The 21028-nt window shown below is 42.2% G+C and overlaps 2 protein-coding genes across 2 annotated transcripts in view; one reads left to right on the forward strand and one right to left on the reverse strand.

Moving 5' to 3' along the window:
- The window catches only part of Secisbp2l (SECIS binding protein 2 like), a 44479-nt gene extending 30969 nt beyond the window's left edge, over positions 1–13510 (reverse strand). The window contains exons 1-7 of the mRNA XM_031371755.1: positions 13235–13510; positions 6334–6512; positions 4303–4627; positions 2365–2500; positions 812–1038; positions 489–513; positions 53–168 (exon numbers count right to left, since the gene is read on the reverse strand). Of these exons, the coding sequence (XP_031227615.1) occupies positions 53–168; positions 489–513; positions 812–1038; positions 2365–2500; positions 4303–4627; positions 6334–6512; positions 13235–13258 (1032 nt within the window). The 5' untranslated portion in view covers positions 13259–13510. The remainder of the gene's footprint in view (positions 1–52; positions 169–488; positions 514–811; positions 1039–2364; positions 2501–4302; positions 4628–6333; positions 6513–13234) is intronic.
- Positions 13257–17310, forward strand: LOC116091785 (translation initiation factor IF-2-like). The gene is made up of 2 exons (XM_031373254.1): positions 13257–13588; positions 17152–17310. The coding sequence occupies exons 1-2, from the start codon at positions 13257–13259 to the stop codon at positions 17243–17245; spliced, it is 426 nt and encodes a 141-aa protein (XP_031229114.1). The 3' UTR covers positions 17246–17310.
- The last annotated feature ends 3718 nt before the right edge of the window (positions 17311–21028 follow it).

Below are 21028 nucleotides of genomic sequence, written 5' to 3' on the forward strand. Positions count from 1 at the left end.
TATAATTTATCCATCTCACACCTAATGAAATTTCCAATATCATTCAAGGTACCTGTGAATTACTTCTTTGTTCAGTTTGCCTTCCACCTCTAGAAAATGCTTGGTTTTTTTCCATCCAAGGTCTTTTCTGAGTTGCCTGGCAAGTTACTTTGGGCCAGTTTACACCACCTGTATCAAATATGTAAAGATATTAAAGATAAGATTTGCTGATAAAGGAAGCCAAAATCTAAACAGTTGAGTCACTACAGACATGGAATTTTTCTGTAAGTTTAAAGCGGCATGTGCATTCTTAGTAACACAAATGTCACCCTGCAGAACAGTCTACATCACATTTTCTCAATGTGTTTGGGAAAACTATATATACTTTTCAATTAACTTGAATCACAGTTTTTATTATAACACTGGTAAGCTCCACACTTAAAGGAAAACTTGAATGGACAAAGGATAAAATACATACAAAAAGAAAAAACAATGCAAAAAATAAGTACCTGTACAGCCCGATGACTCCAAGTGCTAAAAATACAAACAGAGAGGATGATTACTTTCTAATTAAGAGCCAATATGATACACTTCGCAAATGTTTCAAAATTTAACCTAGTGTTAAATATATTATTACTTAGATCGAGTGCTTTATATTTTCAAGAATAGTAAAGTACTATGATTACTAAGAATTGCTCAAGAAAAGAAAAGAAAGGAAAAGAAAAGAGAAGAAAAGTTCCGCTTCAGCAAAGGACACAAAGGACCAAGTACTAACAGCAGGACTAACAAAGAGCAAACAAACACAAACTATAAACACTGAGGTATTGCGCACGTTCATGGTCCCAGAGGCAGGGTCGTGCAGAGCCCCTGGCACAGGCTGGTTGTTGTGCTTGGGGCTGCAGTAGCCACTGTCGCTGTCGATATCAGCTTCGCTGGCCCCCTGCTCGCTGGAGGACTCTGCAGCAGGGTGGGACGCCCTCCTCCTCCTGCCTCTGCCTTTCCAGAGCATCGTGGCTGTGCTCTCTGAGAGAGACTTATTTGCGATGTCTGATGGGAAATCTACAAGACAAGGCAAGTGGACAGTTCTCCATGATGATCAACTTTATACATTCTTGTTAAATTATTAATTAAAATGACAGTTTGTAAATGGAGAGATATGTGACTCTTTGAAAAAAATCATTTAAAAATGCTCCTAATAACTCGTAACACCAGCTCTTACAGGCAGAGGCAGACGAATCTCTGAGTTCGAGGCTAGCCTGGTTTACAGTGATTCCCAGGACAGCCAGGAATACACAGAAAAATCCCATCTCAACAAACAAAAAAAGCCAGTGTCACCACGTCCAGCTCAGGCAGTACTTTTAAGAACCTTGCCAGGGCTTACAAACGGATATAGAAATGGGTCACTATGAGGAAGAACAACTCTGGGACACATGACCTTCCCCATAAATACTGCAGGCATGGCAGCCCATTAAACACACTGCGTTAGGCCCTACACACCACACAGCAAGATGGCTTTTAACTAATTCCAAGATCCTCTTTCTGCTCATATAAAAAGTCATATTATGGGCTGGAGTGATGGCTCAGCGGTTAGGAGCACTGACTGCTCTTCTGAAGGTCCCGAGTTCAAATCCCAGCAACCACATGGTGGCTCACAACCACCCATAATGAGATCTGTTTCTGAGGTGTCTGGAGACAGCTACAGTATACTTACATATAATAATAAATAAAATCTAAAAAAAAAAAAGTAAACAGAAAAAGAAGAAAAAAGTCCTATCACTAAATATCCAACAGAAAAGACTACATAATGAAAAGCAGCAAGCTACTTCATTCATATCAATCTAGACCTAGTTTGGAGGATTCTCTTGTATATGACAATAATTTTTAAAGTTTTTGTGAACACATATCACTTATATGCAATAAAGAGTTTTATTATGATATTTACAAATCTTTTACATTCATTTTTAATAGGAGGAGGGTAGTGTGCGTATGAGTGCAGGTGTTCACAGAAACCAGGTATCAGACTCCATGGAGCTATAGTTACGGGCTGTTAAGAGGCACATGACAAGCATGGCTGATGGCAGCCAATCACCTGTCCCCTGGAAAAGCAGTAAGTGTTTTTAAGCACTGAGCCATCTCTGCAGTCCTTACAATATTCTTTTGAGACAGGGTCTCAGCTTACAGCTGAGCTGGTCTTAAGCTCATAAGGCAGAGACAGAATCCCAAATACAAGCTAGCTAGACACAGTAGCCAAGGCATGGAGGCCCATGCTCAGCATGAGCCCCTGCCTCAGTTTACGGGAAGGAAAGCAACAGAAGACACTCTGCATCAACGCTGACCTCCACACATGCCAGAGTAAACAAGTAAGTAAACAGAGTACTGCCTTACCAGTTTGCTGTGAAGCATCTACCAGAAGCACAATTTTTGATCGGCTATCAGGACCTGCTGCGCTCGTTTCTTTCTGAGTAGCCACATTCTTTACCTGTGGTCTTTTGTTTTTTATATGTTGTTGTAAAAGCTGTGGCTGAGTTAAGTTTAAAAGATCAGAAGAAAAAAAGAAGAAGCTGGTGAATGAGTGAACATACTACACATAACGTACATATCCATTACAGAAAGGCCTAAACGTGGACCACAGATCAGTGGCTCTTTGCTGGTTTTGTGCAATTATCCACTAAGAAGCATCAGAGGCTAAGTAGTGTACCATAAACACATTAACACATATTTTTAGATAACCATGAACACTCTGATTAGTTTGTGATTCTGTCTTGTGAGCTCAAGAACAGCTCAGCTACATACTGAGACCGTCTCAAAAGAAGATTGTAAGGACTGCAGAGATGGCTTAAAACTTCCACTGCTCTTGTAACAGGTGACTGGCTCCCAATAGATATGCCAAGTGCTTCATGAAAATGAACCTGGCTTCATTTTAGTTTTTACCTGAATTTTTATTTTTTAAATCAATTATTAACAATTAACAAGGTTTTAGTAGTGTCATATGAAGGGTTATACATTTTTATTTTAAGAGGTAATAAAAGTATGAAAAGTTACCTGTCACTAAATTCATAACAAAGATGAGCAAAATATTTCTGCCTTGGAGTCCAACAGAAAATATGAAAAATCTGATTTCTTTCTTCCGATTTTTTAAGCAGGAGTAATTGCTCCTCGACAGCAGTTTACACCCCAGAGCTCTAAACTGAATGGCAAGCTTCTGAGGCAGACTGCTGAGAGGACATCCTGATGCACCCCACTCTTCCAACTCCTGGAAATTATACACTATCTCGCTTTCCAACCTATTTCCTATCATTCTTGGTAGTCCCAAAAAGTTCCCTTGGCCCACAATGTTTGCATGAACCAAGGTAAAATCTTTTCAAGATAATCTCTGCTGCTTGTTTTTCATTTTTAAAAATTATGCCAAAAAAATTAAATTAAATTAAAAAAATTATGCCTGGTGCCAGGCAGTGGTGACACACACCCAGCACTTAGGAGGCAGAGGCAGGCGGATTTCTGAGTTCGAGGCCAGCCTGGTCTACAGAGTGAGTTCCAGGACAGCCAGAGCTATACAGAGAAGAAACCCAGTCTCAAAAAACCAAAAAAAAAAAAAAAAAAATTCCAAAATGCAGCAAAGAGTTTACTGAGGAAATCATCTAACGGAGCCTGGGAGAGAGCAACAGCTCTGCTAGTGACAGAAACGTCTTTGTGTGAGCAGTGTTAACTAGGCACAGGCTTTTCTTACGACTTCAATATCAAGCCCTTTACGGAATTAGTGGAAAAGGAAACATTGGATTGCATCTTTTATATATACATGCATACACACTTGCACCAAGTCCTGGCCTTGGATGGAAGTGGCTTCATCCCTTACTTGTTTTTCACTCTCCTATTCCCACTAACAACTCAGAACACAGATGCTGTGGTCGAAGGACCCTGAGGATCCACTAACATTCTTTTCCTTCTTCTGCTAATTTCAGAAGACTGAAGCAGCCTGAGGTACAATGACATTCAACCATGTGATCTGTTTAGTGTTGGCATTGTCAATGTACAATTTTAGCACTAAATCAAAATAACTTAGAAATAATTGTGAATTATGTTTATGTAAAACTCTGATTGATCACGAAGATGACTTGAAATTACACTTTCAATCAAGAGGGGCAATAAATATCACAAGAAAATTTTTTTTTAAATAATATGCCTACAACACTTTCTATTAGTGATGAATACTTTGTAGCAAATCAAGCATTAAAGGCCAATGGTACAAGTAGTAAATTACCTATACTAGTATTAACAACAGAAATATCATATTTAAAAACTACATACACAAAAGTGGCCACTCACTTTTGGCACTATTGGCCCTCTGTTACCATTCCTGCTCCGATGATTGGACAAGGGGAAGGCCTGCCCCAGCTGATTTGGACGCTCGGTGCATTCTGTGGTTATGGCATTGACAGTGTTTGCAGCCTGGAAGGTGCTGGAGTAAGGTGTAGGAAAAGGATGATAGAAGCCCATAACTTGGGCACAGGGTGCTGGCATCAGCTGGTAATAAGTGTACTCTGTGGAAACAGGTGGCTGAGCAGATATAATGGGGTAGGCAAGGTAAGGTCCAGTAGGGCTTGGGCTGGGCTGCTGCCATCGTATATCATTATTATATAAAGGAAATTGTCTGCAAAACCAAACAAGAGAGAAAAAAATCTATTGACATCCAAGTGTAAGGTCAAAGCAGAACAAACAGTAAGACAGAGAACAGCGCCTTCACAGTTCTTCTAGGGGAGAGGCGCCACTGACACCATCAGCTTTCTTTGCTGTTATGAGATAGCCTGCACCTGTAATACCCATGAGCACGGCAGCATAAGGGAATCCAGCTTGAGAGCTTGCCACATGCCACATCCATTTACTGCTTCCCAACCTGTCCTCAAACTCTTCAAGATGTCTGCCTAAGAGTGAAACATCTAGCTCGGATCCACATGACAGCAGCCCACAGTCTGTGCACAATGCCCACACTGTAACGGCCAACCCTTACATAGAGGCCCCCAACACCTTCTCTACAGTTAGCCAACTCAGGTCTTGCCCTGGCTCCTCTCCTTGGCAACCAAAGACCCATGCCCAAGGAAGTCAGGAAGACTTCCCTGACACCTTTATCCTGCACTCAGTTCCCACACAGCACCAGCGATGCCATCCAGCCCCAGCAGTGCCCTGGACAACAGTTGCTGTGGAGACATGAGGGGTCCTTTTCTTCACTTTTGCAATGACAAAGCAAAATGGAAGGAAAAGTTTACTACCGAAATCCTAACAATACTTAGATACTCTGAAGGATGGCTTGCTTGTGAATTCCTAACAACTACCTCGCATTAAGGCAAGAAAACACATTTCTCATATTGAGCATGGCTATTTTGCTACAGAGAAAACTAGTATTATGTTTAGTCTACAAAAATTCTCTACATTATTTGATAGCGCAATGTTTAAAAAAACAAAACAAAACAAAACAAAACAAAACAAAACAGAATCTCATGAGGCAAAGGCACCTTGAATTCATGATCCTCCTGCCTCTACCTCTCAGTGCTGACAGCACACCCAACTGAATTCAAAGATTTTTAATGAAGTGCAAGCTTAGCTGAGGATTCTGTAGTTGCTACTGTTTATACCTTGAAAAGTCTGCAGTAAGAAACTCAGAATACTCACTGGGGCGTTTCTATTTCACAAGGTAGTCTGGTGGTCTCATAAATCATACATCCAGAATTACGAGGGAGCCACAATGGGCCGTGGACACACAGAAGTGCACCCGCAGACAGTGTGCAGAGCTGCTGACCATAGAGCCTCCCCACACTTATCCCACACTTCCTGTATGTGGCACAGCTTGATAGAGGCTGAAAGTACATCTATATGTCAATACAATGAACTGTGACTTTCCATCAGCCTGGGAGAGTCAGCAAGCAGATCACATCTCCCACAGGCCCTACCCTAGATGCCACCAGGCTCGTGCTATCAGAGCCGAGGGAACTTTGCTAGATTACAGAAACCACCAGATGGAGCACTCAGCAACCACAGCACTTCAGCGCCTGTCCCTCCTGTTTTCTTCTTGTGCCTGACGCTGTCCTGGCCATTCTGAGAGTAAGCATCTAATCTCAAAAAAAGGTTTCCTGTATTACATATATCCACTGGGTCACTATTTTGCAATATATTTCAATGACATGTTCAGAAAAATGCATTTCCTCTTAGAAAGAATAAGAAAATAATATATGTTGACAGCTTTCAAATTTCTGTATAGTTTTACTTCCTCTTAAAATGATTAAAGTTTGAAAGTAACAAAGGAAAAAGACTAATGTACTTTGCCAAGTTCTATCTCCCACCAATAAAGAATAATGAAGTTACCTATTGGACTGGTTTTCCTGAACAAATGGGTAACAGGTAATCAGATAACTGGGGATTGGAGTTGGCTCAACCCCAGAAACACTTCCATTATCACTTGGGAGAGCCATGGGGAGCATAAATGCATCCAGATTCTTCTTCTGGGGAATAAACGGCTCTACTTCAGCGGAAAGCTTCACATTCTTTAAAGAGAAAAACAGAAAGCATGGGTTATAAGTGAACAACCAATACAAACTCGGCACTTCTAAAGAGTCTCTACAAACAATATCCACAGGACATGTGGAAGTGACAAAGTCAGTGTAAAGTAAGCGAGTAACCAACAAAACAGGGGAGGACGTCTCACAAGTCACAGCACTGCGTAGTGAAATCAGTTCTTATGCAGAAGAGCTGTTACATAGACTGTAAGAAGCCAAACCTCAGGTCTAAAGTAAAGAGTAGTAAGAAATCTAGCTCTTTAGACAAAGCTGTATTTCTTGTTAATTCTGAGGGGGAGACAAATCATTCAGTTCAAGTTTTGAGGAATAATTTCATTTTTTGAATAGTTGAAAAAGTAGTCTATTTCTGTCCATTGCAGGAAATTAAATTTTGTATCATTAAATTACAATGAAGGGAAATGTCTAAGATGAATCAAAAACATAAAGGAAAAATTATATTTCATACTTAAACTTGGAGGAAAAAAATGAGAATAACTTGGAGAGTAACCTTTCCTGGTAGGTGTCTTGCACGCCACTGCCCTCCTAAGGACTTCTGTGTCAGTCCCTTGGTTCCTGTGCATCTTTCCTATAATACAGCTCCAGATAGTTAAAAGCCACAGAAAACTCTACTCTGGGAGAATCTACACATGGAAAAGTATTAAGAAAATGAGCTCTCAGCCAGGCGGTGGTGGCGCACGTCTTTAATCCCAGCACTTGGGAGGCAGAGGCAAGCAGATTTCTGAGTTCGAGGCCAGCCTGGTCTACAGAGTGAGTTCCAGGACAGCCAGGGCTACACAGAGAAACCCTGTTTCGAAAAACCAAAAAAAAAAAAAAAAAAAAAAAGATTTATTATATGTAAGTACACTGTAGCTGTCTTCAGACACCCCAGAAGAAGGCATCAGATCTCATTACGGATGGTTGTGAGCCACCATGTGGTTGCTGGGGTTTGAACTCAGGACCTTCAGAAGAGTTGTTCTTTTAATATTAGTATAGTATTACTATAGTATATTACTAATATTAGTATAGTATTTAATACTAGTATTAGTAACTTTTAATATATAGAAATAAAAAAAAAAAACGTTTGAAAATATTGAGAAATTGGGTTACTCTCTATAATATTATTCCTCAGTTTGAATTCCATGTTTTAGTCACTAGTTTTTATTGCCATTTTTTAAGTGTCTCATTCCCAGGCTAGCCTTGAACCCATGATCCCCTGCCTCACCCTCTCATGGGTATGCACCAGCATGTGTAGCTCATGATCTACATATTTATATATACATATATTTAAAGGTTTCGTTCATTTCTAAGTATATGTATGTATGTACAGCTGTCTGTGGTTGTGTGCAGGTAAGGGAAGTGAGTGTGTCCATGCAGCCAAAGGGTAGAGTTCTGTGGAGCCAGAGTCACAGGTAACTGTATGCTACCCTATGTGGGTGCTGGGTAGTGAACTTGGGTCCACTGATGAGTCCTATGCTCTCTTCTTAACCACTGAGCCACCTCTCCCAACTCCTTAATCTATATTTTGAGAAATTAAATTTTAAAGAAGTGAGCTGTTACCTTACTATTAAGCAAATGTACATATGGGCTAGAGAGGTGGCTCAGCAGTTAAGAGCATTGACTGCTCTTCCAGAGGACCCATATTCAATTCCCAGCACCCATATGGAGGCTCACAACCTGCCTGTAACTCCAGTTCAGGAGTATCTATCTGTTGCCCTCTTCTGATCCCCACAGGCACCAGGCATGCACCTGTACACTGACAAACATGCAGCTAAAACACTCATGTACATAAACTAATATAATAAGAAATATAAAGTAAGCGGGAACTCCAATGACAGTATAATCATTCTTATATTTACTGTCTGCTTCAAACACCCCACTCAGTGGTAAAAGAGGTAGCTTTCACAAGTTATTTCAGAACTCCCTAAATTAATGAAAAATCTGAATAATTCTGTCTGTGAAAACATTCATGCATTTCAATTATTTTTAATTTTGTACATATTAAAACAAATGTCAATACCATTTATATAAATAATCTAGAGAACCAAAGATGTTATCAGAACATAAAAGTATAAAATGCCTCCTTAAGAGAGTTCAGTAGCTATGCACTGGGATCACAGACAGCCATGATGGCAACCACCCTGGCTCAAGCTCGCAAAGGCACTGCACCTAGGTGAACAGTGAACACAGCCGGAGAGCAGTCAAAAGCACAGTGCAGCAGAGAACCCACACTGCACTCCTCGAGAAGCCTCCAGGAGGATGCAAATAATCTCCCAGATTAGGCGACAGAAAAGTGACACCCACCTAAAGTCAGAACTGAAGTAGAACATGATGAGACATTCTCCCACAGTGAAGCTAAGAGTATGTCCCACACACCCACAGGGAGAGACTATGACACTGCCACATGCTATGCTAAGGTGAAAATGCATCAAGCATTAAGACCCTTTTTACGCGTGCCCCGTGCGTGGTACAGACTAGGATGCTCGTTACGTCCCCCCACCCCCACCCCGTGGGCCCTCCAGGGGGATGAATCAGGCATGAGATACCCGCTGGCTGCACTGTCTCGGAGTAAGGCACTTGCCAACATTCAAGGCTTCAGAGTACAGCGAGGAAAACAGAAGGGGATTTAGAGTGACCACCCACCTTCCCACCACATGCTTTTCCACAGGACTATTAAAGCCCGTTAAGACTTGATGGTGTTTTCGAAAATAAAACCACCCTTTTACATGTAATAATAATTTTCATAGTATCTAACTTGTTAATTTCTGCTTTTACGCTTATTTTCATACTTGCTTCATATGAAGTTTCTCCCCTGACCTTTTGCCTTAATGGGTAATTTTATTTTCCTTTTAAACTATGGAACACAGAGAGTGTTCATGACTCCACATCTTTGTCACAGCACAACCTAAGTCATATTCCACAGGTTACAGGAACACAGGGAGTGCTCTGACTACTTCTATGTCAGCATGTCAGTCATGCTCCACAGTTCACATGTGATACATAGTTAGACCTTTCTAATAACCTACCATTGTATTTTTTGTCTTTGACCTTTGATATTTAGTTAATATTTTTCTCATTTTTTTTTAAAGATTTATTTATTATTATAAATGAGTACACTGTAGCTGTCTTCAGACGCACCAGAAGAGGGCATCCAATTTCATTATGGGTGGTTGTGAGCCACCATGTGGTTGCTGTGATTTGAACTCACGACCTTCAGAAGAGCAAACGGTGCTCTTACCCGCTGAGCCATCTCACCAGCCTCCAGTTAATATTTTTCTAATGTCATTGGTTTTTATTTTGTTTTAGATGTAAAGGCTTAAAAATATCTTTTTAAATTTCCAAATGTTTTCTCTAAATGAATGCACTCTGATTCAGAGCATTATTTTAAAAATATAGTATGTTTGTTAATGCCCATAAAAACGTCAATTGTTACTGGATAATAACGGTTTTATAGTAACACTTACAATACAGTTGTCTAATTGTACAAGACAGGTACTGGACCTGAGGGTCCACAGAGGCTCAGGTCTGGGAGCCTGTGTGATATTTACACAGAGGCCATGCACGCCCTCTACTGTACTGTTTACCCAACTCTCCACTAATTACAACAGCTAACAAATTCGAGAGCTATTTAAGTATTTCTTATACTGTGTTGTTTGGGGCACACAAAGACAAAAGCCTGCACACGTTTAGTACAGACTCAACTTTTTTCTTCAATGTATTTGTGATCCAGCTGGTTGTTTCAGGGATGTAGGACCTACAGATGTGAAAAACTGACTATGCCTTTACTTTGGAGTGCTGCTACAAAGAGTTCAGACAGTTTCCTATGTTTATCATATTATTTTATGTTCATGTGTGTATGTGATGCACATATGTGAGGAGGCTGTGGTGAGGAGGCTTTCGGGAACTGGCTCCTTCCTTTCTCCGTGGGCTCCAGGTCATCAGACTTGGTAGCAAGTACATTTACCAAGCAAGCCATTTCACCAGTCAACCTTACATCCTTATTTGTGACAAAACTGTACAAAGCCCCAGGCATTCACTGTGTTTGCTTTTCTACGAATGAAAGAAGAGAATAATCAGTGATCCTGTAGGTCCTTCTAGAAGTCTGACCTGAATGTACTAAAGCTAAGATGACTTTAGAGTACTGAAACACTATACAACAGCCCATGAACCTCAGTGTCCCATCACTTCTACACTCATTATTTATTTAAAAACTCCAAAACACGCATAATTTCCTAAACACAGAGACACTGAATTGCTCTAAACAAATGAATCCATAACTCATATCTCACATCCCTTTACACAGCTTTATTATCATCATCATTATTACTGAGAAAAAGGAGGCTATGGAGAAGCACATGTAAAGCACCTGTTGTGTGAGAATGAAGACTGGAATTGAATTTAGCTCCCTAGAACCCAGGCAAAAAGCTAGATCACAAGTAGGGGCCTATAATCCCAGCTCTGGGAGGCAGAGAGAGGAAGATCCCTGAGATCTGCTGGCCACCGAGTCTAGCTGCATCAGTGAGCCCTGGGTTCAGTGAGACACCGTGCCTCAAAAAGTAAGGCAAAGAGCAATGGAGGAGGAGATCTGCCCAACCTCGATCTCTGACCTCTATATTCACACTATGCACAGTCACCTCCCCATGCCTATCACACACACACACACACACACACACACACACACACACACACACACACCATTCCACGTAATACCTTTTTACAACAGCTAACTCTGACAGAACTTATTTTGTCTTTTACCAAGACAAAATAAAAGAAAATCCTCGAGAGGCTCTTCCAGTTGTAAGATGATTTCAGTAGTTATTACAATTAGGATTATCCATCCAGCACTCTACTACCAATGAACTGCTCCTTATAAACATACATAAGGTTTATCTTTTTACAAAAAGAGCTTATATAAACAGTGGTTTATAAAGCCTATGGCATGAATGCCTTCAGACACAAATGTTTAAAGTTACTCTTGTGCAGTCTTCCAAGGATTTATTATTTAGGTTTACTTGAAATGCAACAAGTCTGTATTGAGTACAATTATAAAAAACTAACTTATGCAAACTGCTAAGCACAACAACAGTTAATGCTGTAGGCATTTTCAGAAATTCTGAATATAAGCCAACAATGGTTTAAAAGGAAAAACCAAAGCATTTGGGAGGGGATGGGAATTTGGCACATATTACAAATATTTCTTGAGGGCCTTTACCTAACTAAGGCTGTTTTGTACTTCCCCCACTGCTGGCCAAGCAGAGGCAAAAGGTACTGCATGGCTTTTTTTCTAGCTCTCAGATTCCCAAGGGTTTAAGTACATGGTAGAGTTTGTGGGGTGACAGAGGAGGATGCTCTCTAAATAGTCTGCTACATTTGCTCTTAGGATAATCACATGCGGAGAGCTATGCTAAATGTTACCATCTAACTCGGTAATTACATTTCCTCTAAGATGAGAGGAGCTGGATGTGAGTATACACATCCATTAGTGCTTCCCGAGTGCCCAGGAAGGACAGGAATGAAGAGAATGAACCACCCTGTCATTAGAGACACACGGGCAAGGAAATTCCTTTTCTTTTGTCAAGGCTTGAAATCTCCAATTCTTTTTTCAGAATTACTCTCAAAAACAAGGTTTGAATTAAATTTACTACGAGCTGTAACATAATACTCTGGGCCACGGTGAGGTGTGTATTTACCAAGTGGTCCCACAGCAATTTTCTCTTGGTAATTTGTGTTCTTTAATAAAAGCAAACTTCTATTCTCTCGAAGCTTTGCTTTCCTTTTCAGTCTATGTAGTAAGGTCCTGTGGAAAGTGCTGAGGTAGGGAAAACCTTCCACAAGAGATCTAGGATAGAATGGACAGTGTATGACAAGAACCAACAACAGAAACGATGAAGTGTTCAAAATTAGAAAGCTGTGTTTTGGCTTGAAAAGTGCAATTCAAAACCAAAACTGTCATTCTGGCAGTGGTGGTGCATGCTTTTAATCCCAGCACTTGGGAGGCAGAGACAGGAGGATTTCTGAGTTCGGGGCCAGCCTGGTCTACAGAGTGAGTTCCAGGACAGCCAAGGCTACACAGAGAAACCCTGTCTCGGAAAAACAAAAAAACAAACAAAAACCCAAAACAGTCGTTAACTATATATAAATACATACAGAAACTTGGGAACTGCATCTCGTTTAATCGAGATAGTTAACTATTTGCAAAACTAACCGGCAAGTCACCAGTGTTCTCCTTTCAACTATGTGACTAACTGACCAAGGTCCTGGAAGAGGGAAATTGACAGCGAACAAAAATCCCAATCAAATTAAGTCGTTTCCAGGGAAGCTGTAAAATACTGGGGAGGAGGAGGAGGAAGCATGACACTATTCTTTTAAATTATTTTCACACTGCCATTAGCCCTTCTTTCCAACACTTCCAGCAAGAACTTGATGCAATCAAAACACTAACAGACCACTCACTAATGGAACTACTGTGCGAATACGAATATGAGCTCAACATGAACTCTTGCTCCATTTTAAAAGAATAATTATTTGCAAAGTAACTAGCCAGGAAAACAAGGTTTATGCCACGGTAGTCTCTTCATAAAAAGAATTACACTCCGGACTGCTACAAGGGAAAGGCGGTCGCCGCTGAGCTCAGGCGGTCCACCTCCCCCGGCCTTTCAGCTCAGGCGGCCTGCCGGCCCGGAGGCCCGAGAGCAGCCCGGGCGCTTGCGTACCTGCTCGGCCGGCGCTCGGTCCATGGCGCCGGCGGCGGGCGCCGGCTCTAGTCGGTGTTCGCAGCGCCGCGGGCCGCTTTCTCCATGGCCCCCCGCTCGGTCCCGCCGGGCTCTGTCTGCTCCGCACCGCCGGCCGAACGCCGACTCGGCTACGCCACTGGTCGGGGAGGCGGCTCCAGCTCAAGGCGGTGGAGGAGGCGGCCGCCCCGAGGAGGGATCATCTGGGACGGAAGCCGAGCGGGGCCGAAAGGGCGGAGGCGCAGTAGGAAATGGAGATGAGCAGGGGCGGGGATGGCCGAGGAGCGACCCGAGGTGGGGTGGCTGGCTTACAGCCAAGGCGAGAAGCACTGCCAGGTTAGATACCAAGAGCCACACTCCTCCCAAGACTATTAACCTAGGAGGGTTGGGCTGTCTCGAACTCGAGACGCCTGTGTTCACTTTGCCGGGACCTCGGAGACTTCTCTGGAGCCAAAACCTACTCGGGATTTTGGAAGAGCTTGTAGCTAGCTGCTCACTAGTCCTGTGATCCTGGCAGGACTCTAAAAGAATGAAAAGAACGAACAGCCTTGCCCTCAGAAACGTGCACAAATAAATTGCATACAGAGAGTAGCCATGGGAAAGAAGCCCTGTTAAAAAGCTCCATGAATAATGTTTAATCAATGTTGTTGTCCAGGTTCCAGACTCACATCTAGCTTCAATTAATTCCAGGTTGATTTTGCCCATTTGGAATCTTATTTGTATCCAGAATCTGCATAACTACCCAAGAAGAGATTCTCTTCTCCTCTGCTTTCCCCTTCTGGTTAAGAATTGTTCCTTTTAATCTTCAGATCATCAGCTCCTTAAAGACTAGAGTTGGCCTTGAAACTAGACCCTATCGGTAGATTCCCTCTGGGGAGTTAGACAGCCTCCAACACACACAAGCTCTCCACAAGAGTTCTGGCTTGATACCTTCAGTCAGCTGAATTATATATACTTCAGTGAAGAAAGAGAGTCGAGTTGGCTGCTGTTTGGGCCACTGGTCAAGGGATCTATGTCTGGAAAAGGGAAAGAGACGTCTAAGAAATTTGCTTTGTCATCATGCTTCAGGAGATGTTAGTAAAGCCTTTTTGGTTAGTCCAGGTCTGCAAGGAGAGGGTGCCCTGTGAAGGTCCTGACTATGCTAGTGTGGAAGCTGTATTTCTGCCAGCTTAGAAGAACACACTATGTTGACAGGACACATGAAGGCTGGGCTGCAAACCACATGATAGACATTTATGCCTGTGCATGCAAGTTTCATGTATTTGGTTTTGTTCTTCCACTATGTGCACACTTTTATTTCAACTGCACACTCATTTGTGTTGAAAATGTGCAAGCTGTATGATGTTAGATTCTTTAGAGTCTATTACACACCCTTGCTCAGGATTCAGAGACTGCAGAGGGAATGTAAGGTTGTTCCACAAGACGAAGCTATTTATACAGGGTAGTTACATAAGCCAGCAGATGCTCATCCTCCTTTCTGACAGAAAGATGAAATGAACCATGTCCCTTCTGGTGGTCCTTGGCTGCAAGACACCCAACCTGAGGAAAATGTCATAAATATAGTATAGTATTTGAGGTTTTCCCCTTCTTGGAAGGATCTGTAAGAGGAAATTTAAATGCAGAATCTCTAAATATTGTTCCATATTGTATGATTTTTGTGACTGAAACTGTTCTTGTTAAGAATATTCTTTCTTTCTTTCTTTCTTTTTTTTTTTTTTTTTTTTTTTTTTTTTTTTGGTTTTTTCAAGACAGGGTTTCTCTGTGTAGCCCTGGCTGTCCTGGAACTCACTCTATAGACCAGGCTGGCCTCGAACTCAGAAATCCACCTGCCTCTGCCTCCCAAGTGCTGGGATTAAGGGCGTGCGCCACCACTGCCCGGCAAGAATATTCTAAGTCAAATATTTAGAGTGTAAGAATTATAGAAACAAGAAGTATCACAGTGCCATATTAATTTAATGTAATCCTAACAAGGATGCCCGTGACTATTAGAAGAAAATAATAAATCTATGGATAAAACAAAGAAATCTAAAGGACTATTTTACATGCAATACAGATGACTTCTTTCATTTACCAACAAATGTTAATATATTCAAGGTGCTAAGTACAAGGCTAATCACTGGAAGAAGTTCAACAGTTAATGAGACATGGTAAGGTCAAAGGCCTCATCTGTCTTGTGGGCAAGACACACACAGCAAGTAATTCCAAAGGAGATATATTGTAAGTTCAATAGGAATGGGGATTGAAACCAGAGAAGGTGGACCTGAGAGAACAAGTTCTAAACAGATCAAGCAATCGACGATCTGTAATGGAGATCAAGTAATGGAGATAATAAGGTCACTGCTCCAGCTGCATGGTAGGAAGAATGCAAGAGCTGCCTGGGCTTGAGGTAAAGGCTAGCCTGAAATTTACCCTCCAGCTCAAAATCAAGAATAAAAAGGGGACAGACTGCTAGGGATATAGTTCAGCAGTAGACTGCACACCTAGCATGCATAAGGGTCTAGCTTCAACCGTTAGCAAGGCACCAAGACACAACCACACAGAGAGACACAGACACACAGAGAGACACAGACACACAGACAGACAGACCGACAGACAAAGAGAGTCACACACATCCATAGGAACAAGCTCCCTGAAGAACTTGGAAGTGCAGGATAAAAAGTCACTGAAAGAAACTGGCTTCCTAGAGACAGTCCACATGACAGAAGGAAAGATGGAGTATGGCTAGAGTTATGCATACTCTTAAGTTTAGTCTCCAGTGCGGAGGTGGTTTAATAGCTCTTGTTTTCTCCTTGAGATAAACTGCAAGGTTATCCATTGAGAGTGAAGGTGAGAGTGAGGGGGGTGGGGTGACAGGAAGAGCTATGGTGACCATACACTCTCTAAAACTAAGAAAACAAGCCTGGCAGTGGTGACACATGCCTTTAATCCCAGCACTAGGGAGGCAGGGGCAGGCACAGGCAGATAGATCTCTCAGTTCGAGTCCAATCTGGTCTACAGAGGGAGTTCCAGAATAGTCAGAGCTACAAAGAGAAACCCTGTCTCAAACCAAAGGTTTTTTTCCGTGTGTGTGTGTGTGTGTGTGTGTGTGTGTGTGTGTGTGTGTGTGTGTGTGTGTGTGTGTGTGTGTGTGTGTGTGTGTTGGCTTTATCTCTTTTTTTCTTTGAAAGAGAGAGAAAATATGAAGCTGAATGAGTAGGGAATTGGGAAGGATCTGGAAAGAACTGGGAGAGGGAAAAACATGATCAAAATACATTGTATGAAAAAAGTTTTTAAATTAAAAAATAATAAATTAATATATTTTAAAAAGATGTGTGCATGCCATCAGATGTAAATTTTACAACAAAAGAAATGAAGTTGTAGCCAAATCTAGTTCTATTGTGCACACAGCCTTGGAACCTGGTCTTTATGAAGGTATAAAATACCATCACTGTCTCCAATGCTTATTGAAACTTCTCTTTTTCTACCAAGTATTTCCCTCACATGCTGTAGTGTCTTCCCCGTCCATACGGACACCCAGCATATTACAAGAGCTCAGTAAGTATTTAGAAAGTCAAAAGTCGTGAGCTTCTGAGGGACTGGCACTCTCAATTTTGATGCCCTAGAGACTCAGGCAGATAACCTTTTAAGAATTCCCTCCCATCAAACTCTAGGACATTACTTTTACTCTCTTACTCAATAGTTGTCCATCCAGCTCCTCCTCTGTCTATTCATTAAATGATCTTATTTTTGATCTATATCAAAGCAAATGGTAGATTTCAGGATATCTTTTCTCTTGGGAAAATGCATACATCTACAAATCTACAGTTAGAAAAAACAAGGTTTATCTGCACTGTTTTTTATACCCACAAAGCTTTTCCTGGGAACTTGGATGCCTCAGTAAAGTCCCTGTATTCTTTCAGACTCTGGGAGATGCTGTCACAGTCCCCAAGTATCTCCCCCACAGCTCTCCCTTGGCTGGAGGTTAGGAGAAGCATCTCTTCTGTACTGGGGTGAAGGTGGAAGCTAGCTAAGTAACAGACCTCTCTGAAAGAAGCAGTCATCATGTCCACCAACACCGCCACCACCATCACCGCGACCTATGGTGAGTGGTGGGATAATGGAGTCACAGCTCCAGGAGTGTTGGAGCTGTTCTTGTATGCAGACTAGTACTTGTGTTAAGGTAGAACCCCCTGGTACCCTAGGTGTTGCCTGACAATGACTGTTCTTCTATATAACAGTATATGGTGATCTAGTTAACTAGATCTGCATACAGTTAATGATGTGGGAGGCACTGGACAAGGAATGAGAATGCCAGAGTCAATGAGATACTGCTTCTGCTATGGTGCAACTTACCAGCTCTTCTGGGAGACAAACAATGAGCATATTTTTAAAGGGTTACACTGATGAAGGGGATACTGTGAAGGAAATAAAGCCTTATTTATGGCAACTGCAGCTAGAGAGGGAGATGGAACCTTCTAGATGGGCTGACCTCTGAGGAGATGATATCGGACCACACACACACACACACACACACACAAGAGGGGAAGATGAAGGAAGCAAAAAGAAGAAAAATGCTGGAGAATCTGAAAGGAGACAGATGCAAATAGAGAATGAATAAAGGGAAGGAAGGAATTCAGATGAGAATGGAGGTCAGACCAAGCCAGATCTGTGTAGTCTATGGGAAAGAATCTGACCTTAAAGTAAAAAAGTCATTTGGGATTAGGACAAAGTTCAGTGGCCAGAGAGCTTGCCTAGCAGACACAAAGCCCTGGGTTCCATCGATAACACACACACACACATACACACACACACACACACAAATACACACATACATAAAACACATGTGGAGGATTTTGAAAAGGTTTGTTAAACTTCTAATGTGTGGTAAAGTTGAAGGGCTAAATATCAGAATACTTCAGTCCTAAAAACAAACCTAATGTTTGTTCAAGAACTGGTTTATCCCATCGCAGTTGTCTTGTTAAAATATTTAAGTCTGATAAGATGGCTCAGAAGCTGAAAGTATTTCCCACAGTCCAGCCCCAGAACCCACAGTAGGAGACCTAACTCTGGAAGTTGTACACACGCGCATAAGCACAGTAAAGATAAATTAGAGTAAAATGTTCTGCAAATTGAATCGAAGGGCCTGGGCATGTGGGTCAAGCACACTGGCGCGGAGGTACACCCTCAGTCCTCTAAGTCCTTTGGGTGGCATTTTACAACTAAGAGACAACCTTTGGGGCAAATGAGCCGGCAATCAGACAGAATGAGCTGTGAAATCTCAAATCAAGCCCGGCATCTCTAAAAAGGCTATACCATACCTCTGACCCCTATTTCCAACTACTTCCCCTCCACCCCCCCTCTTCCCGTCCTGCCCTCCTTCTACTCCCCCTCATTTGACTCAGCCGACTGGCCTCCAGTCTAGTCCCAGACATTCTGAACACACTTGCCTTCTTAGTCTCGCTCCAGCCTCGCTGCTTCCGTTGCCTGGAGCACTGTTGCCGAACTTAACACACAGGGTTCCCGCCTTTGCTTGAGGCTCCTGCATGAAAATGCCTTTTGAATGAGGCTCTCTCTGGCCGCCATTTAATCTAGGCCAGTAATCCCAGCTACTTGGGCTACAAAAGCAAAGAGGATCGCAGGTTCAAGTTTGCATGGGACAGAGTTGAAGCCTAGCATGAGCAATTTAGTGAGACCCCGTTCAAGATAAAACGTCAAAAAAGGGCCTTGATGGTAGAACAGATGCACGGGTTCTGGGTTCAATCCCCAGTACCATAAAATGAACAACAAAATGGCATCGCCTCTTGGCTCTTGGTCTTTCCTTTATGGCTCTTAACACTCTGTCTACAGCTAAGCATTTGGTGTAGTGGCCATCAGTTTCCGTGCAAGTATCATGAAGACAAAGGTTTTGTGTTTTGCTTGCTGGATGTTTAGGTTTTGTCCACCGCTGGGTATTTCCTGGGTTTAAATCACCACCAAGCACACAGCAGGCCTTCAGCATATTCTCACGGTGTCTATTGTAAATGGAAGCTCTGAGCATGCGTGTTAATCAGTCTGAAAACCTCGGGGACAGCCTTCGTTAAATATGTACTCTTATCTCCTTCACTTTATACTCTTGCTTCCTACTGGGCTGGCCCCTCCCAGACTGAAAATTATTTCATCCATTTCCTGAATTCAGCCTCAAATTTCCTCCAGCTTGTGCCAATTCTGAAACAGTCTCCCTTAAAAATTCCCCTTGCTTATGCCACATCCTGCCTTAAATTGTTTGTGTGCTGTGTACAAATTATCTATGCAATGTTTTTTTTTTTTTCTGTGCGTGTACACTCCTTGATAAGAGTGTTAGGTAATAATGTTTGTTGAATGAATGAATGCATGAGCTTACATTTTTAGCTGACTCAGAGTCACCAGACGTAAAGGAGAGAGGTAACTAAACGGTAGGTTTTAATGGACTCTCTTAAATCCGTTGAGCTATAAGTTGTAGGTGACTAAATTAAAAGCAGAAAATAATAAAAACCCCCAAATGATTTGTGGATGGTAAAATCAACTTCCCAAAGACCAGACACAACACTATCCAAACCATGTAGCACAGGTAACAGCAACGTGAAAAGGAAATCATTTGCCATGTAAGTGGACTCTAGAATCAGATTTTTAAAAAATTAGTCATAGCATTCATTTTATGGCAGTGAGTTCTTCGGGTCAGCCTGGCTAAAAGCAGGAAACAGCTTACAAGATTTATGACAGTATGAAGGAGCATGGTTCCCACAGGTCCATATGTTTGAATCCTCAGTTGGTGGAACTGTTTAGAAAGGTGTCACAGTTAGGGCCACCATTGCTGGGATGAAAGCACACGAGGAAAAGCAAGTTGAGGAGGAAAGGGTTTATTTGGCTTATGATTTCAGTCATTGAAGGAAGCCAGAATAGGAACTCAAACAGGGCAGGAACCTGGAGACAGGAGCTGATGCAAAGGCCATGGAGAGGTACTGCCTACTGACTTATGATTTTCTCAGCCTGCTTTCTTATAGAACCCAGGACCACCAGCCCAGAGATGGCTCCACCCATGGTGGGCTGGGCTCCCTCCACCATCAACCACTAATTAAGAAAGTGCCTTAGTTAGTTAAGGGCTTGCCTTCGTATAGCCCAATCTTCTGAAAGCAATTTCTCAATTAAAGTTTCCCCCTCTCAGATGACTGGAGACTACAGCTTCTGTCCAGCTGACATAAAAGTAGCCAGCATAGAAGACCTAGGGGGTGTGGCCTTGTTTGAGGAGGTGTGTCACTGGGGGGGTGGGCTTTGAGGTTTCAAAAGACAATTCTAGCTCTCCCCCTGCCCCCATGCCCTCCCTCTTGCTACCCTTTCTCTGCCACTGCCTGGTGGTTGAGTCTCAACCCTCACCTACTGTTCCAGTGCTATGCCTGCCTGTCTGCTACCATGCTCTCTGCCATGATAACCATGACTCCACTCTCTGAAATCATATTCCCCAGATTAAATGCTTTCTTGGATAGGTTGTATTGGACCTAGTGTCTCCCTTCAGATTATGTTCATGAACTGTTGTAAGATTCAGAGAACCGAGTCTTACATCCAGGATGTCGTTCCACTCACAAAGACACAGAGACGGAGATCGCTGCAATTAGCATGAGGTTCTTTAATAATCCAGTATACTGAGGTCGTCCAACATTCAGGCAAAGGTGATCCCAAGGAACAAAAGCACACACTTTTTATACTCTTTCAGCACATAGGTTTACAGCATGAGTTGGTTATCTCTCATTGGTGGAGCCCATTGTCTTTTTTGTTTGTTTGTTT

The sequence above is a fragment of the Mastomys coucha genome, unplaced genomic scaffold (assembly GCF_008632895.1).
Source record: "Mastomys coucha isolate ucsf_1 unplaced genomic scaffold, UCSF_Mcou_1 pScaffold15, whole genome shotgun sequence".
Taxonomy (NCBI): domain Eukaryota; kingdom Metazoa; phylum Chordata; class Mammalia; order Rodentia; family Muridae; genus Mastomys; species Mastomys coucha.

Bases quoted from the DNA above. Each gene is read 5' to 3' on its own strand.
- LOC116091785 (XM_031373254.1), top strand. From the start codon at position 13,257: ATGGCGCCGGCGGCGGGCGCCGGCTCTAGTCGGTGTTCGCAGCGCCGC. The intron at 13,589-17,151 runs GTTAGATACCAA...GTATTCTTTCAG, and splicing joins AAGGCGAGAAGCACTGCCAG to ACTCTGGGAGATGCTGTCAC.